Source organism: Artemia franciscana, chromosome 9 (genome assembly GCF_032884065.1).
Source record: "Artemia franciscana chromosome 9, ASM3288406v1, whole genome shotgun sequence".
NCBI classification, from domain to species: domain Eukaryota; kingdom Metazoa; phylum Arthropoda; class Branchiopoda; order Anostraca; family Artemiidae; genus Artemia; species Artemia franciscana.
In genome coordinates, this window is record NC_088871.1 from 5392861 (window position 1) to 5412211 (window position 19351).

The 19351-nt window shown below is 33.6% G+C and overlaps 1 protein-coding gene across 1 annotated transcript; it reads right to left on the minus strand.

The window, feature by feature from the left end:
- Window positions 1–10377: 10377 nt before the first annotated feature.
- LOC136031555 (A-kinase anchor protein 7-like) lies at window positions 10378–10925 on the minus strand. The gene is made up of 2 exons (XM_065711222.1): window positions 10820–10925; window positions 10378–10745 (listed from the first exon to the last, which is right to left on the minus strand). Exons 1-2 carry the CDS (start codon window positions 10923–10925, stop codon window positions 10378–10380), a joined length of 474 nt encoding a protein of 157 aa, XP_065567294.1.
- Window positions 10926–19351: the final 8426 nt, after the last annotated feature.

Below are 19351 nucleotides of genomic sequence, written 5' to 3' on the forward strand. Positions count from 1 at the left end.
TTTTTTCGTGAGAACCAGTTCTTTTTTATTGCTAGCTGATACATTAACTCTTGCTAAAATGTAAGCCATACGTTTTATCTGTAACAGTTATATGTGTATTTGATATAGTTATATCATATTCACAATATTTTAATTTTCAAGGACTCTTGTTGGGACTTTTAAATTACATTCGAAAGTTTTTTCAAATCTACGTCGAAAAACTTTATCTGTTTTCTTATAAATTTTTAGCATCGATGTACAACGTCTTTGTTAGAATAGTTTCTGTTAAAAATAGGTATAGACGGCCCTATAAGAATTTCTCATTCATACATGTGTGCGATCGTCACATACTTTTTGAAAACTACTCATAAATCACTTTTTTTTCGTAAAGGCTCACTGAAGGAACTTAGGTCTTTATACCACGGAAATTTTAAGTTGTGAAATTTGCTTACTGACACGCCTGTATTTTTGCTCAGTGATTTTACAGAAATTCTCACTAGAATACTTTCTGCGGGTCACTTGCGGCTCATTAACGTTTACTATGGTATCTCATACTGGAGAGTGAAGCTTGTCAAGGATTTTGCATGAGAATCTTAGTGTGTTATGTCTTGTTTTCAATATTATTTTTTATTAGTTGAAATTGTTCATTACTTTGAAGTTATGCACATTTTTCTGCTTTGATATTATCATGTTATATCACTGAATTTAGTCAGCTTCAAACGTTGCCTCCCACAGTGGGGTCAGTTGATGGAATGGGACCTTTTCTCTCTTTTTTTGCTCCCCCAAAACTCCAGATTCTGAAAAACACCTTTTTTGGGGGATAGTTTCACTAAAAATCCTTTTTTAGTATTATTGTCAAAAACTTAATCAAAAATTTTTTCCTCCTCCCCCTACTTTAGATGTTGGTAAAGATATTCCCCCCCTAGATTATCTTGAATACATCCCAATTCCAGATCAAAAACATTCAACGTAACAGGATGCATTTTTAATCTTAGGCAAACGTTAGTTTCCCTTAATATTGCAGTGTAACAGAAAAATTATTTTGTTTCCATGCCTGGATTTTCGTGGAAAGGGTGTTTTCGAAATTATTTCAATTTAATTTAACCGTTCGTTTAGTAATGGAACAGTCAAAGTTTAACCATATGTAGTTTAGCTTATTCGCTATAACTTGTTTTTCTTCATTTTTCTTTAATGAAAATAAAATATTTTTAGCGTGTTTCTCTTGTTTCTTTTAAGATGGATATTAGTGTCTTCTTGGGCAAATATTTGACAGCCAAATCAAATAGACAATTGGATGTTTGAGGTTGTAGCATGGCTGGAATGTCAGTTTTAAACTACCATTGCCGCGGACAATATAGTGTCACCAAGCAAAATAAAAAAGTAGAGACGCTTTTAAAATAAAAACTAGCAGCTTTGTTGCTTATTGTTGTTACAGAGATAAACTGGATAAAGAACAGCGTTTTAGTTCAAGCTAGGAATTGCTAGACACCGTAGATTTTTTTTTCTGTCCTCTTATAGGCCAGCTTGAATTTTAAGTCTTATATTGTGGGACAATCTTTATGGGTTTCTATGTGATATCGCAATTACTTCCATTTGACGACTATGTAGTTTGAGTCCCTATTTACTGTTAATATGTGTAATTCTCTTGCGTTTTTTTTTATTATTATTATTAAGATCACCGTTTTTTGTTATTAGAAATCACAAAGTCATCTGTGGAATTAGACAATGCATTAGTATAGTTGACCTTAGACTAAAGAGGATGGGAAGCTTAGATTTTTGGCGATTTAAAATGGAGAGATTGGTACTGAAAACTATAAGCACCACTGCAGTGTCGCGTTTAGTGACTCTACTAATAAAACAGATATTTCCAGTGGAAATTGAATAATTGACGTAATTTAAGCACCATTGCAGTTTAGCGTCTAGTGACTCTACTAATAAAACAGAAATTTCCAGTGGAAATTGAATAATTGACGTATTTTAAGTTAATGATTGGATTAAAGGAGAAATTTTTCTATTAGTGATAATTAATCAATTTTTTTCCAAGACATTCGAAATCTAATAGGTACAATATGGGCGTAGATTAGCTTAGGAGAATTTTGCCATGATTAAGTAGGGTAGCTGCCTTTCAGGGTAGGGTGGGCCTTAGGTTGCTGTTTTTTTTTTTTTTTTTTTTTTTTTTTTTTTTTTTTTTTTTTTTTTTTTTTTTTTTTTACGAAATTAGTACAATTTGTGATTTCGTTAACATACCCTCCCATTTTCTCACTGCTATCAATGAATGCAAAAGTGGTATGGCGGAATTGTATACTTAATTAAAGTTTGATGCATAAGACTTATCTCTGGAAGTTTAAATAGGAATATAATTGTTTAGTTACTGATGATGGTGAGGAAAAGACCTAAAAATAGGATTTAATCAGCATAGCGGTGCAAAGGAAGAATAAGACTACTTGTACTTACGTACTTACTTGTACTTGGATCAGACCAAAAGCTATGTAGCTTTCCCTTGCAGCAAGAACAGACAGACTCTTGAATTTCACAAGTTATGGTCTTGGGTTAATGGGGTGACAATTTCAAGATGTGAAGGGTCCCATCTGCAACCACGCCTGTGGAAACAGCCTATCTGCTCGAGGTCAGATCTGACGGTGTTGAGCCAAGTTTTGGCTTGTCCTCCAGTCAGGCACTGGTTTGCAGTGTAGACTTTGATTTTTAAAACTCTTGGTCGGTCTTTGGCAAACATGGCCAAACCTGGACAAGTGGTGGCGTCGAATGATAGTTGTGATGTCGTACTTCTGGTTACATCTTTGGCGGATGATCATATTTCGGATTCGCTTGAAGAGGCGTAACCCCAATATGCCCCTCAGGCATCTGTGTTCGAAAGTGTTGAGGGTGTGTTCCTTGGTGACTTTTAAGGGCCTTGTCTCGCAGCCGTACAGTAAGACAGATTGGACTGGGACATCGTAAATATGGAACTTTTGTTTTACTGTGGATTTCCCTTCTTTTGCTATGTGGCTTCCATAGCTGTGCAAAGACAGTGGAAGCTGATGCAATGGGAAATTAGGTTTCTTCTCTACATCCGGCGTTGGTGTAGATGTACGATCCGAGACACTTGAATTTATTGACAACTTCAATCAGCGTTTGGTCAAGTGTTATAGGTGTAGAGTTCATATCTGGGGTATTAAACATATCTTTAGCCTCGTCAATATTACTCTTGGGCCCCACTAGGGCAGTAGCTTCCGAGACTTCCAGAAGCTTGCTCTGAGCTTCACAAACGGATTAGCCAAAAGAGTACCATCCTCGACATATTCCAGGTTGGTGGTATTGAAATCAGGCCTTACCTTGATTCCTTCGATGTTTAGCATTCCTTTTTTCATTACCCAATCGATGAAAAAATTGAATAGTTCGGGAGAGAGTATACACCCTTGGCTCACACCGAAGGGGATATTGAATAGCAGGGAAATTTCTCCGTTGACCTGGATTCAGGCTCTTGTGTGTTGATAGTAAATCTGAATGGGTCGTATGATCTTAGGTGGGACACAATCCACTTCCATCGCCATCCAAATGTCTCCCCGCATGACTGAATCAAATGCCGTATTGAAGTCGATGAAGACAGTGATTTGTTGATGCTCGATTTTATTTTCAGAAATAAGTCTCAGGGCGAAGAGTTGGTCAATAGGGCCCGTGCCGGCTAGGAAACCAGATTAGTTGGAGTGGGTTCTTTTGTTGCGGAATCGGTTAAGCAGGATTGTTGGAAAGATATTTCCCGCAACTCCGAATATTGAGATTCCTCTGTAATTTTTACAATACGTGCGGTTGTCTTTCTTGAACACTGGCATTATAACTGAATCTTGCCATTCTTAGGAAAACTGTTCATGGGACCACATTGATCAGAAGAGCGTCTGGAGTTTCTCAGTGAGAATAGGAGAAGCCTTTTAGAACTTCGGCTGTGATGGAGTCAGTGCTTGACGCCTTGTGATTCCTCAGCTTCTCGATTGCCTCTTTGATCTCTTGTATTGAGGGGGTCAACATTGACGTTACTGTGTTGGGCTTGTTGAGCTGAAGTTAGGCTTGATTGGTTGAAGTGCAGTGGCGCTATTATTGGAAGGCGTTTGAGTTGAAGGGATGTTGCGACTGGGGTTCAGCAGCTTCTGGAAGTAGTAATGCCATCTTGCAATTATTCTATCTTTCCTTGACAGATGCGTTCCATCTTTGCCTCTCACTTCAGCTGTTTCTTTTAGTAGTTGTTTCTTTTAGTAGGTGTTAAAGCTCTTGGTTTTCCGCACCTTGGCACCTTGGTTTTCCGCCAAGGGTATTGATGTGCTTATCTTCTAGATTTCTATTTAGCCGGTTTTCGGATACACATAGAATGTCTATGCAATATCTTTCGCATTCGCCTGCTATGAAGGTCCAGGTTGCGGGGTATTTCAGTGATTATAAGTTCCAGCACCCCACACTGAGGGAGTTGCCGGAGGCTCCGACGCATCGCTTGCTGGGAATGCCTTAGCCAAAGTCGGTTTTCTAATTCTTTCTACTATTTCTATCGATTTGGGGGAATATATTTAACCGAAGGGTCCCAAATCTGATAGCTCCTCTTTTGCGTGTTTGCTGGCTTCTGTCAAGTTTAGCTTGGCAGGGCTGCTGCCACCCTTTGCCACAGTGAGGCCACGCAGCCGGATTTCTTTCTGAAGATCTAGGGACGGATAAGGTGCCTGTGGTGTAACCTAGAGACCCTAAGCTCTCTCTATGGGCGGAACATCAACCTTAATCTTCCCAGGGAGAAGATTTTTTATCTTTTTGATAGTTGGCGATACTTGCTGGTATTTTTTGTACATGTAGTGTTGTATTCATGGCTGTGTTGAGCCTTTTAATATTATCTCTTAATATATTTATATCTTCTTCGGTGGACAAACCGAATAGACGAGAAGCAAGTTCCCCTACTATTGGGATTAAACCCGTTGATCTTTTATATTTATTCTTTCGGAAAAATACTTCAAATATATGTGTTGTGCTTTGTTTAAGTTTTTGTATTTCTGTATTGAATAGTTCAAATCACGCTTCCAGCCTTTGTCTATATAATATGAGGAATGCCTGATGAGTTGATATTTTATGAGCATTTTCCATGGTTAATTCCGGGAGGGGTTCTAGTTCATTCTTTGCTGGCTCGTCAGCCATGGCCAGTTTGCGCAAGTTTTTTACCATCTATAGTCCAACATTCTCTCTAGTGATTTTCATCTTGGCATTTGTTGTCTCCATCCATACATTGTGTTCTACCATAGTCGATGTCAACAAGAGGGATTTGCCATCTAACTTGGATTCTTCCTTTCTTCTTAGAAGCCGATATCAAGCTAGTGGATCGGAATGGTTGCCAAACTGTTATTAAAATTTCATCGTTGTTATTTGGCATTAGTACACTAGGGATAGTTTCTGTAGTAATTTCTGACATTGAGGTGTCTAACTCTATTGGTTGTGGGTCAGTAGTCGTGGGGTTTGACGTGTAGAATGTTTCTTCCACTTCTTTTATTGGGGTATATTCAGTTTCAAATTTAGATTTTGATGTAGTTTCCTCGTTCTGAGTATTGTATTTCCAGAAGGTAGTCGTTTCATATTTCTTTGAGGTGTTTTTAGAGATTTCCATTAATTTGTTTGTGCGTTCTTCGGTATTAGTAGTAAGATGTGGAATATGGGAGGTCGTGTTGATTTTGGTAGCTTCCGTTGTAACATTTATTATTCTACCGAAGTATTGACATTTAAAATTGTATTTTGGTTTGCTGGTAGCATTAGTGGAATTTGATGCTACTTCAATGTTTTCTGTACCCCTTATTGTCACTGGTATATTATTTGTTTGTGTTACATGGTCAGATACAATGTTTGTTGTTTGGGCTTCATTTGGAGCGGTTTCTTGTGTGTTTGGGGAAATATCTGTTATATCTTTCGTTTCAACTTCTGTTGGTTTTATTTCACAGAGATTTATCTTTTCTTGTATTGGTTTCTTTTCAGCCGTGTTATCTGATTTTGGCCTATTCCATATTTCTTTGAAGAAATTCCGAACTGCGGGCAATTCATTTTATAATGCATATTGTCCATCATAAAATTTTCTTTGTCTAAGTTGGGTCTTAATGGGTTTAATTTTGTTTTCTGGGTTTTGGTTTTCATTAATTGATCTCTTTTTCCTTCTTTCAATGGCTTTTCTGAGTCCTATAGCTTTATTAATTTCGGCCAGTTTTGCATCAAAATCATCAACTATTTTCTTTATTTTGATTTTGGGATAGGTAGGGGATGGTATATCTTTCTTTTCTTTATGGTTACTTTTGCTTGCCTGTAGTCCCTTGTCTGATTTTAAGAATTGAAAAATTGATTCTTTCAGGTCATATGTATTTTTCTCCAGTCTTATAACCTGTAGGAACAATGTTTCAAATGGTTTAGGGTCTAGCTTCATAAATATTTTCCAAGCGTTGTTACTAGTTAGAAGTGAATTTTCGTGTTTGAACATTATCCCATGTTTTACGACATCTTGTGTATGGGCACTTATACACATGGTCATTAAAGAGTTAAGATTTCTTATCTGTAATTAACATTTAATAAATTAATTTTTGAATAAATATGGTAGAGAAAAAAATGAATTGTGTGACAATGAGATTGATAAAATAGTAATTGAATTGCTGAGCATAGATTAATCTGAAGGGCTAATAACCTTATAGTTTAATTACCAACAATTAGTGGTAAAATAGTTAATTTAAAAATATCAACAAATCTCAATTAGAGCTAAGAACGGAAGTTATCGCTTTTTAATAAAATCAATCAACAGTCATACAGTTTCTGGTAACCAACTGTAGTAAGGAGCGACCCGGCTCAATGGTAAACAAAACTCTAAAAAAACGGAATTTTGAAGCTTTAAGATACATTAAAAGAATTTAATTTTCATGCTAATTCTGGATATATAAGTTTCATTAAGTTTACTCTTTGCCATCAAAAATTACGAGCCTGAGAAAATGTGCCTCATTTTGGAAAATAGGGGTAAACATCTCCGAAAAGTCATAGAATCTTAACGAAAATCACACCATCGCATTCAGCGTATCAGGGAACCTTACACCAAAAATTTCAAGCTCCTATCTACAAAAATGTGCAATTTCGTATTTTATGCTAGAAGATAAACCACGGGTGTGTGCTTTATAAGATAAGACAATAATACTTTAAGGGTGTAGTACTAAGTATTTTAGTATGTATTTGTCAACAAATTAAAGAAACAACTTGAAACTTACTAATAGTTTATTAGTGAGTTTCTTGAAAATTTTTGTTTTAGGCCTGGGATGGGGTTAACTCAAAACCTATTTTGTGTTCATTACTTGCTACTAAAAGAGAACTTAGGGGGAGATGGATAGACATTGGTAACATTTGCGTCAAAATTATTTTATTGTTTATAAAAATACCTGGATATTGAAGAAAATAATAGCACTTGCATTCTGAAAGAATCGCCGTTAAACTTCTTCATGATTTTAAGCTATTAAGAACGAAAACTATCTAAAATTTTGTTAATTAAGAGGAAATTCCTCTAACAACACATATCTGATAAAAGTATGAAATAATTTATTTGTTTGTTACGGCCTGAAGCTTATATTACTGATAATGTATGTGTAATAGAAGGGATGGCCTATTTTATTATCAAAGTTTTGATTTATGGTTCAAATTTGAATTTGGTTAAAATCTAATTATGGATGGGTTAATGTAATCTGGAGCTTAAAATGAGGGATTGTTATTATATTATAAGATTAGAAGGCCTAATTATGTTTCAAAGATCACAGCTTTTTAGTATGCATTTTGAAAAATTATTATAGCCATGCCAAAACTGGCACAAATTGCCTGAAGGTGTCATATTGAGGCATAATGGTTTGACTTCCGACAAGTTAGTGTTCTTTTGTACTTGAACTCCTTCCAGTTCAAATTTAAATAGCCTTATTGGTAAAAAAAAATAAAAAAAAAAAAAATTTGACTTATAATTTAAATTTAGCAGAATTTTAGCCTAACTTAAATAATAAGTCGTAGGTTATTGGTCTCTTTGTATATATAAGCTTATATTGTCTCATAATTAAGAAGAGATTGTATCACAATCATTTAAGAAAAGTTAAATTATTAGATTGAAAATTTCGAAAATTTTAACAACTTCCCCCTTTTTTTCTTGCTTAAAAAAAGTATTTGTTATAAATTACACTTTTCCAGCCGAGTTTTAGACAAAGAGCTATTTAAACTACCCTGATAAAATTTTGTAGGGGAAGAAAAATAAATATTCAAATTTATACACATACGTACATATGTATTAAGCATGTTGTTTAATATAGCCTACAGTTTAAAATAATAACATTTATGTTTAATTAAAAATTCTTGTTTTTTTAGAATGAGTCAGTTAAGGGATTAACATTAAGACCAAGGGGATGGTTTATATATCAATTAATTTCTTTGAAGAAAAAAAATTCCATAGTTAATTGGTTTCCTATAAAAATTTTGGCCTATAATCTTAAGGAGAATTTTGTTTTAGGCACTCAGGAAAGTGGTGTTGATTTAATAATATTTAGGGAAATATTTACTTGACCATAAATTAAGTTCTTTAGGCTATTTATTTTTAAATGATAAAATATATTTTTTGAAATAGCATATAAATTATGCCAAATTATAGCATATAAAAATTTGCACGTCGGTTCAACTTCTAATTATAAGTCATGCTTCCTTTAATAAGACTTTTGCTAATGAGGTCTGCTATCACGGTATAATTTTTACCCCGTCGAGGATTATTCAGAAACCTTATAGCATTAATTCCTTTAAGTTAGAAGGATATAAATTATTTTATTACTATAGGCACAGTTTCTCAGTGCAGTGACGCGTGGTAAATTTTATTATTATTATTATATTATGAAAAACAAATTAAGCATTTCATACCTCTAATTGAGTTTTGTTTTATGGGGCGCATATAACGACATAACGCGGCGCTGGGGACAGCACACTTAATGTTTTTCCATGTGACACGCGAGACAGAATATTGGGTAGCGCGAATTTTTTGGTCTTTAGGCAGGAATACAGTTTTAATGCAATTTTCTAGTTTGGTGAGGCCTTATCTTATAAGGAAGAAGGTTCCGATAGATATTTTTTTTTGAATTTCCTTTTAGGTATAACCTGAAGATTACAAGGGTTTATTATACCCAAGTTTACGACCTGTCATTTCGGCTCATAAATAACGTTTATTTTGACTTTCCAGATCCTTATAATTGAAAGGTTTATTTGAATACATTAGGGGGAACATACAAAAATGTCATTTTCTTTGTTTTTGAACTGATTGCTATTTAGATTATACACAATGTATTACATTGTAAGCTGATACATGCATTTTCTTTAACAGGGTAAGGCTAGTTGTGATCTTAATCTTAAGGGTTCAACTTTATTGGGATTTATCGTAATTCTGTAAGTTCTTTCGTTTTTCATTCCTTGTTCGGTTGTTAAGTTGGAAACACCATATTTTTTTTAGCTAAGCGTGGTATATAAATATATTTTATGAACAAAATGCTTACCAATTATAGTTACTTTGTTTTGAAGTGTGTTCAAAGTATGGATCTTCCTATGAATCTATGTAGATTTTGGACAAGGTAAGAGGTTGTATTTTGTTAAATGTATTTTTTACTTTTAAAATTAATGAAAAAAGAAAAATTATTTTTATAACGCGCTATAGTCATAGCAATAGTCCAGAGCTCCGCCTTGTTTCTCAATGTGCAATAGTTATCACCAGGGCTCCGCCTTCTTTTTTCCTAAGCCAATCAAATCTTATCGATAATTAGGCTGTATTGGTGAGAAAAAAAATTGATCTAATTGGAGGAAATTGAAAAATTGAATTAGTAAAATTATATATATATATATATATATATATATATATATATATATATATATATATATATATATATATATATATATATATATATATATATATATATATATATATATATATATATATATATATATATATATATATATATTTATATATATAGTTATATATATATATATATATATATATATTTTTTCTTCTTTATTATCTTAAGGGCTCAAAAGGCTAAGTTTTGAGTGTTCTAATTTTCTATAGAAGGAACCTTTGGACAAAATATTATCATCACAGGTCGTTGTATTTCAGTTGGGGTATATTCTTACTCTTATCTATAATGACCAGTAGAATTCTGACAAGATCAGCAGTTTTGGTAGTTTTAGACATATTGAAATGACTCTAGGCATATAGGTAAAGATTGTTTTATGGTGGCTTATTATCTAGTATTGTTAGTGTCAGTAAGCGTAATTTATTTTTAAAATTATTACCTTAAAAACATATTTTCTGTTTCGTTCCCTTTTTCTCTTCCAGAAACGTTTTTTCCAAACTCAGTTGCATTTAGGGGCTTTCTGTCCGAATATTATTTCTGATATTATTTCATAATAATTCTCTTTGCTTTTTGGCCCGGTCATTGATAATAGCTGTATACTTTGCACTAGTTCCCTTCCAAATCCCATGTTTTTAAAGTCGGATGATAGGGAGGGGTGAAGTTTTCTTGCCTCTTTCCTTAGCTTGTTTACTTTTCTTATGTCTACTAACGTTAAATGTGGCTTCCAGCTTTCTTGATTTGCGAGTTGTACATCGCTTTTGGTAATTTCTTTAGTAATTTCTGCTAAAACTGGATCTAAGCGTGCCTTAACTATATTTTCGTTATCTAACTTTGCGTATAGAATTTTTTCAAGGAATTCTTCGATGCCTTGAAAATCAAGATATAGTTGTTCATTGTAAATTCTTGCTGATATTTATATACGGCCTTTACGAAAGCATTACTTGCGAGTTCAACTTCGCTACTATATTTTAGGAGTGAGAATTTTAACGTTAGATGGAAGGAGCTTTGTTTGATTAAGGCCTTTGCTAAGGTTGGTTCTTTTTCCATTATATGATTTTGCAAAATTGAAGCATTAATCCTTATTTGAGCGTTTTTAATTTGGACGGTGAGAAAGTAATTTGGTTGAGGTTCTTTCATTATTCTAGATCTTTTGACAAGTCCAATTTAAAAAAAATTAAGTTGGGTTATTTTAATGATAGTTAGGTAGAATTAAACATATTTTCATAAACATTTTCAAGGGATTGGCCGTGTGATTAATCAGGGGTTCAAAGGTTTCTGCTACACTTGATTTTATAATTACTTGGAATATTAAAAATTGGCCCACTTTTGATTTTGGAATGCGACCTGACCAAAAAGTTAATTCAGTTAATTGACTGTTATTTTCAGAGTTATCTTCAGCGAACATTAGGTATTGTTGTAAACATTTAGGTAGTTGAAGGTCAATCAAGGTATACTTTATATTTGCCTTCCGCATAAGAAGACGGACGTGCTTTCTGCAATCTTCTTTTAAAGTTAGATGTGTTGACACACTACAGATTATTTTGAAAATTAATGTTTTATGGAAAAATAAGGGATCTTTACAGCTTATTAATTTTTCGAATATGATTACATCTGTTTGAGGTGCTATTTTTGACGCAAAATGTTCGTCGCATGTGCTACAGATAATGATTATTTTCTTTAATTCATCATAGTCCCGCTCATGAAGGTGGAATTGCCGACCGTTTCCTATTAAATTACTTGCTGAGTAATGAGTTTTTTAATCTTTGTAAATGCTGTATAGTATATTTGGTTCCTCTAATATGACATTTTTATTTTTTCTTATTAGTATTGATAAAAATCTTAGGGGCCATATGACCATAAAGCCTTCTTCGTTATAAATTCTCCAGAAGTTTTTGCGAATCAATCTTGCTATTAGAGGATATTTTTTTGGGGGGGGGGGTTTGTTAAGTAGGGTCGTAAAATTCAAAGACGCAAGTCGTTGTTTACAATGGAAGTCTTCTCTTCTTATTTTACGTGAAAAGGAACAGAATAACAAGATGAATAAAATTTTCGTTATTAAATTATTACTAAGGACTATAGGAACTTCAAGTAGAAGGTAGAGGGTTTGGTAACGTAAATTTTTTGTTGCATCCTTAACGGCAGTTTCTAAATCTTTTTCCAATAATTCGTGGTCAATTTTAGACAAGTTTGGCAAACTTTGGGTTTTATACGGAAACCAAGATGTTCGGTTTTTGGGGTATCTAGGAGGAGTTGTCCTCTTTTTTACATCTAAACTTTCCCAACTCTTCAACCCGGTAAGGTTTGGATTACTTAAGGTTCTTTTTAATGACATTATTTTCATCAATATCTGTTAGTTAAAGCAAGTTTGTTAGTTAATTAGCGGTTACCTGATTGACACCGGTTTCTTCTAGAATTGGGTATGACGTGTTTATTAAGGGTATTGATTTTCCTTTTTCACAGCCAACCAAATTTTTCTTTTAATTTAATCAGTCCCCCTTTGTCTAAAAATTAGAAAATTTACATCAAGAGTTTGACAATAGCTTGCTGAAACACTGTTTTAAAAACGTCAATGTCATGATTTTCCGTAATTATCAATATTGGTCCATTATTGGTCAGCAATTTACTTTCTGATTTTAAGAGATTGAGGGTTGTAAATGCTAATTTGAATTCTTTTTTGCCTACTTTGGCACCATTTCCAATGTACATTAAATAATTCTATAGGACAGTGGGGATTTTGAGGCTATGTATAGAACGATGAATATCCCTTTTTCTTAAAATTTGGCGTATTTGCTTCCTGCATTGATCTTTTAGACTTAGTTTATTTGGGGATGTGTGAATTATCTTGTAAATCAATTGCATACGAAAGCATAGCGGGCTAGCTGTGTCCAGCAATTTTTCATATACAATAACGTCTTTATTTGGTAAAATTTTTGATCCAAATTTTCCATCATTCATGTAGAATTTAATTGTTACATTTTTTTTAATTCTATGTACTGTTCATTATAAATTTAATGGGTTGCATTGTTTACAATCATTGGGTCAAAATCTGCACTGTACCATAAATAAATTTCGTATATTCCCAACAGTATATTTTCATTTTCAACTATTTTGTAATTTAAGTCTAATAGCAACTCCAGAAATTTCAAGGGCCAAACTATTTTGAAGCCTGGTTCTTCTTGCATATGCCAAAAGTTTTTGTGTATTAAGGATGCTTTTAAAGGACATTTATTGGGGGGCATTGCACGGAGTAGGGCTGCGAAGGTGTATAAAGCATTTTCGTGCCTATAATTATAATCTTTACTCATTATATCTTGTGAATAAGAGCCATATAATAAAATGATCATTCCGTGTATAACGAATTCGTCTTTAAGAATGACGGGAACTTGTAATAAAGAACTTAAGGTACTATATTGTAAGTTCCTTATTGCATTTGTTATTGCGGATTCAAAGATTATTTCACGTAGGTTCGGTAAACTCTGGGTTTTATTTGGAATCCAAAATTCTTGTCTTGTACGCATTAGGTCTTGGTTGGTTTTCAAAGCATCGGTACTACTTGAAGTTCTTTGTCGTGGAATTTTTCCCCGGTTAGTACTAATTACACATATAAGCAGGCTTATTAGCTAATGGGTAATTACCTTTTTGGCCTGGAGTCCTTCTGGTGTTTCGTCTAAAAATATTTACATTTTCTTTATCGTTTGAATTTTTTTTGATTTTAGTTAAATTTTGTACGCGTCTTTTTTGCTTCTACTGATTTTTTTCGCTTTAAGAAAATGTTATTTCCCCTTACTGCATATTCTCGAGACGTTGGGTCATACATAAATTTGGCAAAATGTCGGATTTCATCTAAGGAGTGGTTTACTCCTTCGTACTTGATACAATTTTTATTTTCTCCTATTTTATAACAAATTTTAGGTGGTCTACATTTATCGATTAAGAGTAGGTTGGTTTGAGTGGGACCCTTACAGAAGTGGGGCCCTTTGGATTATAATTTAATTTCACTTGATCACTTTATGCTGTAACAATGAAGAAGTAGCTTTTAAGGAGTCCTCCCAAGTCGTATGCGGAAAAGCTAGCTGAAACACGCTGAGCCTTTCTACCAAAACCCGCAATGGCACCCATTATCGTTATTCCAGGTTGCGTGTATATTAAACTGCTTGTAATCTCGATTACAATTTTAGTTTCTAAACCTAAATATTCTGTCTGGTATGCGTAAGCTATGGCAATATTAATAAGCTTTCCAATTAACGTTTTGTTATTGTTAAATTATTTTTATAGTAGGATATGTTAACAAAGTGACGGGTTATATTATTGGAGAAACTAAAGTTCAAGAATTAGGAAGAGTCTCGCATACTTATCTAACAAAACGTTTAGTCGACGGGGCAGTCCTAAATTCTAGCCGCAAACATTTAGAACTTTATGTCACAAGAATAAGGTGTTTTAATTTTAGGGATATTTCATTGGATCTGTTTGCTATAGGGAAATAGCAATTAGAAACTTATAGGCAACAAATAGGAACACATTTGTTTCTTGGCAAAAGTTTGCGAGGGCGCTTGTTGGCGCTAAATTCTTTGATTTATTTTTGGGATAATAATGCACTTTTTATTAGGTGTTTGTTAAACGATGATACAAATATATATAAGGTTACTTCAAAGATAAGGTTTAACTTCCTGTCAGGCCAGTGTTAGTTATAGAGGTATTGATAAGTTTTAACGTTAAGGAATTATTTTTGCGGTAGAAAAAAAATGTTAATAAAACGGTTGCACTCTTGTGGTCATTCTTGTTAAAAGGATGATTCGGGACTTACTTAAAATAATCAGCACTTATTGACGAGGTAGGCCAGTTTTTTTTTTCAATCATAGTCTTAGCAAACTTCCTTAAAGGTATTTTCTTTTAGGGATGTTTATTACGGAGTGGTTCCTTGGCAAGGAGCAAAAAAAATTAAATTAATTTTGTTTTAATCATATCTTGATTTTATTAGTAAATAACTATTTTTATCATACCCCAGGATGATAGATTGCTTATTAAAAATCTATTTATAAAATTCTGGTTTTTTGACAGCTCGGCCTGACCTTGTTGTTACTTTTTCTTCAGTAGACTCTTTTTTTTCTTTGGCTTTGCTAACTATATCAAATCAAATTATTTATATTGTTTCTTAAGGAATTTTTGACCTTTCAGTTGTGCCTTTTTAGCTTGGTCAGTTGCACTATGTGGTCTTATTCCTTCCACGTCTTTGAGCTTATTTGCATCTGATTCACTGTCAGTATCTGAGGAACTAGTAGTTGTAGATTTAGTATTTGAACCTTTTGAAGTAGAAGTTTGAGATTTAGGTGTTGACCCTGCTTGACCTTCGTAAATTTATTCTCGTCGCGAAGTAGAGGGTTTACTTATTGATTCGTCCTTTTGATTTCTAGGCTCGGAAGAATTCTTGGGAGCTCTGGGAGGATTCAAATGTTTTTTTGGGTGCCTCCATTGATTGAAAGCCATATCCTCCGGGGGTTGCGGAACTGATTGCATCATGGTTTCCTTCTGAGAAACCCATTCCTTTGGTTTTTCTTTTGATACTGTTATGTTGTGATACTGTTGTTCACCCGTGGCCGTAAGAGCATTAAATGTACTTTGTCTAATCTTAATTGGGTAATTAATAAGGTCCACGGCTTCTCGTAATGTTTGTCGTTGGGGGTGGTTGACCCTTTCTGACTTTATGTCACCAGGAGTCTGTATAGCCTTATTTAATTCATCGTGTAACGAAAATGGTCTGTCTATTGTTATGACAGGATTTACCAATTTGTCGGGTAAGCATTTTGAAGGATAAGGTGTTGATATTCTATTTTGGAAAAATTGTGTTTGTGGAGAAATCGTATAGTCCAATGCTTCTGACTCCTCACTTGATGATGAGTCGCTTTTCTTCCGTCTCCGCGTGATGGCGGTTCTTTTTTGGGGGGTGACCATATTTGTCATCGTTAGAAATTCATTAAATTTCTCCTCGTCGCTACTATTCTCAAAATATCCTTGTTTAAAATTAAAAGATTTGAGCTCACTTAGTCCAGAGCGAGGTGGTTCATTTTTGTCTTCTGAGGTATTCGATGTTGAAGGTCAAGGGGTCCATGTTTCTGTGAATTTTGCCCTTTTTATACGACTAACATGCGTTTTATGTTTTTTTTCCCGTTTTTGGTTTTAATAGTTTAAAAGTAACTTTATTATCATATTTTTTAATTATTCTGTAGGGTCCAGTGTATCTGATAGAGAGCTTTTTGCCATACAATTTATTTTCATTTTTTAAGTAAACGCAATCTCCTACTTGAAAATCGAATTCACCTTTAACATTTAAAATATCTTTGGCCTCTTGTTTCCTTTTTGATTTTTCTATTTCTTGTTTTATAAGTTTATGAGTTTTTATCATTCTATTGATAAATTCTTGCTTATAATTCTCAGAGTCATTATTGTATTGTCTTGATTCTATAATTTAATTATACAGGATTCGAAAATCTTGTCCGAATAATATATATAATGGGTTATCCCGTATAACTGTGGATTAAGCTGTATAAATCATATTTGTTAGATATGGTAAGTTTTCTTGCCAATCCCTCTGATTTTCTTTTGTATAAATGCTTAAATATTAGAGAATAGCTTGTGTCTGTTCTCGATTTTTCCATTGGCCTGGGGATGATAGGGGGTCGTTACCAATTTATTTATTGGAAGAAAAGATATTAAATCCTTGGTCACTTTTGATACGAAATTAGGACCATTGTCGTTTAATAATGTATTAGGAATGCCGAAATTAAGAAATATTTTAGCATGGGCTTTTGAGGTTGTATAAGCACTTTGGTTTTTCAAAGGTTTAGCAAAAGCAAAACCAGAAAAATGATCTATTACTGAAAGTACGCAGGTGTTTCCTTCGTTGGACGTGAATATCCTCCACTAGTAACATATAAATCAAAAGAAACTATATCAAATGAAAACATGGCCTTAGGAGTCCTTCCAATTGTTGAATTAGGGTAAATTTGGGGATTCTTTCTTAAATTACATGTTTCACAAGTATTGACATACTTCTTCAACTTTGTTAAGGCTGAAGTGACGAAAAAGTATCATTTTAATCTATGGAAAGTCTTATCTAATCCCAAGTGACCTCCCACATCAGAATAATAAAATTCAAAAGCGAGTTTTTCCAAAATTTGGGGTAAAACTGGTAAAACGGAAATTTGATTTCTGTTATTGCTATTGGTCATTATTCTACATAATATTCTTTCATCCAAATCGTAATAATAGTTATCAATTTCTTTTTTGAAAGATTTTATTTCATCAGGTAGCTCTTTATCATCTAAGAAATATTCTATTAGAGCAGCGCAAGTATTGTCTTTCTTTTGATATATTTTTATATTATATAAGGATAGTGGGCTGTCTTTGTGTTCTTCCTCAACTGAATTATTGGTTTTCATATTTAACTGTTATTTTCTGGAGCATATTTTGCTTTTATCGTGTTAACTTCATCATTTTCATCTTCTAAGGGAGCATTATCTGGAAATCTACTAAGATAGTCACATGAGGCGTTTTGTTTTCCCTTACGATGTTCAAATTCATAATCCGAATCTTGGATTTTTAATATCCATCTCGCGAGGATTCCCGACGGCTTTTTGAAAGTTTGCAAGTATTGCAGGCTTTTGTGGTCCGAACGCAGTTTAAATTTTCTGTCTACCAAATAGTGTCTGAACTTGTCCAAATGGTGGATAATCGATATTATTTCAAGCAGTGTAGCAGAATAATTAATCTCTCCTGGTGTGAGGGTACGAGAAGTGTACGCTATTATTCTTTCTTCCCCATTTATTATTTGAGAGAGAATCGCCCCAATTCCCTAGGTTGAGGCATCCGTTGTAACAACGAATTGTCCTGTTTGGAAATCGGGCAATGATAAAATAGGTTCTGAAGTTAGAGCCTTTTTTAAATGATCTAATGAATCCAGAGCTATTTTAGACCAAATAATTTTTTGTGGGTTCCCTCTAGTGAGGTCTGTTAGAGGTATCGCTACTTGTGCGTAATTCCTTATAAATTTTCGAAAATAAATCATTAAACCTAAGATTCAACGTAATTGTTTAATAGTTTGGGGGAGGGGGTTTATAATTTTAACAGATTTTATCTTTTCAGGGTCTGGGGAAATTTGTCCTTGTGTTACAACTACTCCTAAAAATTTTAGTTTTGTTTGAAAAAGATTTACTTTTTCTGGTCTACATTTTAAATTACCTTCTCTGAATTTCTCAAATACTTTTGCTAGGGTTACAAAATGGTCTTCTGACCATTTTGTCCATTGCTATGACGTCATCCACAAAGTGAATGATATTATTTAGACCTTTTATTAAATGAAATAGGGGCCTACACGATGCACTTGAACTAGTTTTTAGTCCAAATGGTACTCTTAAGTATTCATAAGAGCCACATTCTGTCGTAGAAAACGCAGTTTTTTAAACGTCATCTTCTGTTATTTTTACTTGATGATAGCCTTGTGTCAAATCCAGGGAAGTAAATATTTTATATTTATCTGATATTGAATCTAAAATTTCATCTATTCTAGGAAGGGGAAATTTGTTACTGACTACATGTTTATTTAGGGCTCTATAATCTACTGCTAGTCTAAGGTCATTATTTTTCTTTGGCACGAGTATAATGGGTGCAGAGTATGGGCTTATGCTTGGTCTTATGATTTCATTCTTTTCAAGTTCCTGTATTTTATTTATTAGCCATTCTTTATGTTTATAAGGAATACGGTAAGGTTGTTTTGCCACTGGCAGCCCCGTAGTTTGTAATGTGTGTTCATAAAATGGGATAAGTCCTATATCATCTTCAGATGTCGAGAAAACATCTTTATATTCCCATAATAAGTTGCATAATTTTTGTTTCAATGGAATGTCCGTTATGTAATTTAGTACGAATTTTTCAAGAAACTGAATTCTTGTCAGGGGGTATTCCTTGTCAACCTGAATGTTTATATTATTCACTAAGTTTTCTTCTGAATTTTTTCCAATTATTTATATCCGTCTCAGATACTACATGTATATCTACTCAGCATGTGCCTTTGCTTAGAGTAATCATGTCACTCGCGTGAGTGTTTGTTACTCAAATGTAACCTTCACCCTTTTCGTAATTTATATTCTGTTTTTCACAGTTTATATATTTTGGGATATCCTACAACGGTGAGGCTACCCAAATTTCATTTTTATCATTTATTGGTTCTAACATTTGGGATGTTTGCACTCTCTGCATTGATTTAGAGGGAATCTTAGCTTTTCGTACAACAAATCCATAGTGTTTTTCGTTATTATTTTCTTCGATTGAATTTAGAATATTATCCGCTGGTTTTTTCCTGGGAGTTTCTATATTTGCTAGTTTTTTCCATAAATAAGAACTTTCTTGAATTTGTTTCTTCCTATACTCTTTCATATTGCCTATGTTCTCCTTTACCTTGTTTGTTTGCATGTTATTTA

What these genes read in the sequence shown, in the direction of transcription:
- LOC136031555 (XM_065711222.1), bottom strand. Translation starts at nt 10,925, where the DNA reads ATGGAAAAAGAACCAACCTTAGCAAAGGCCTTAATCAAACAAAGCTCC. An exon ending in TAGCGAAGTTGAACTCGCAA is followed by an intron (nt 10,746 to 10,819) that starts GTAATGCTTTCG and finishes TTGATTTTCAAG; the next exon opens with GCATCGAAGAATTCCTTGAA.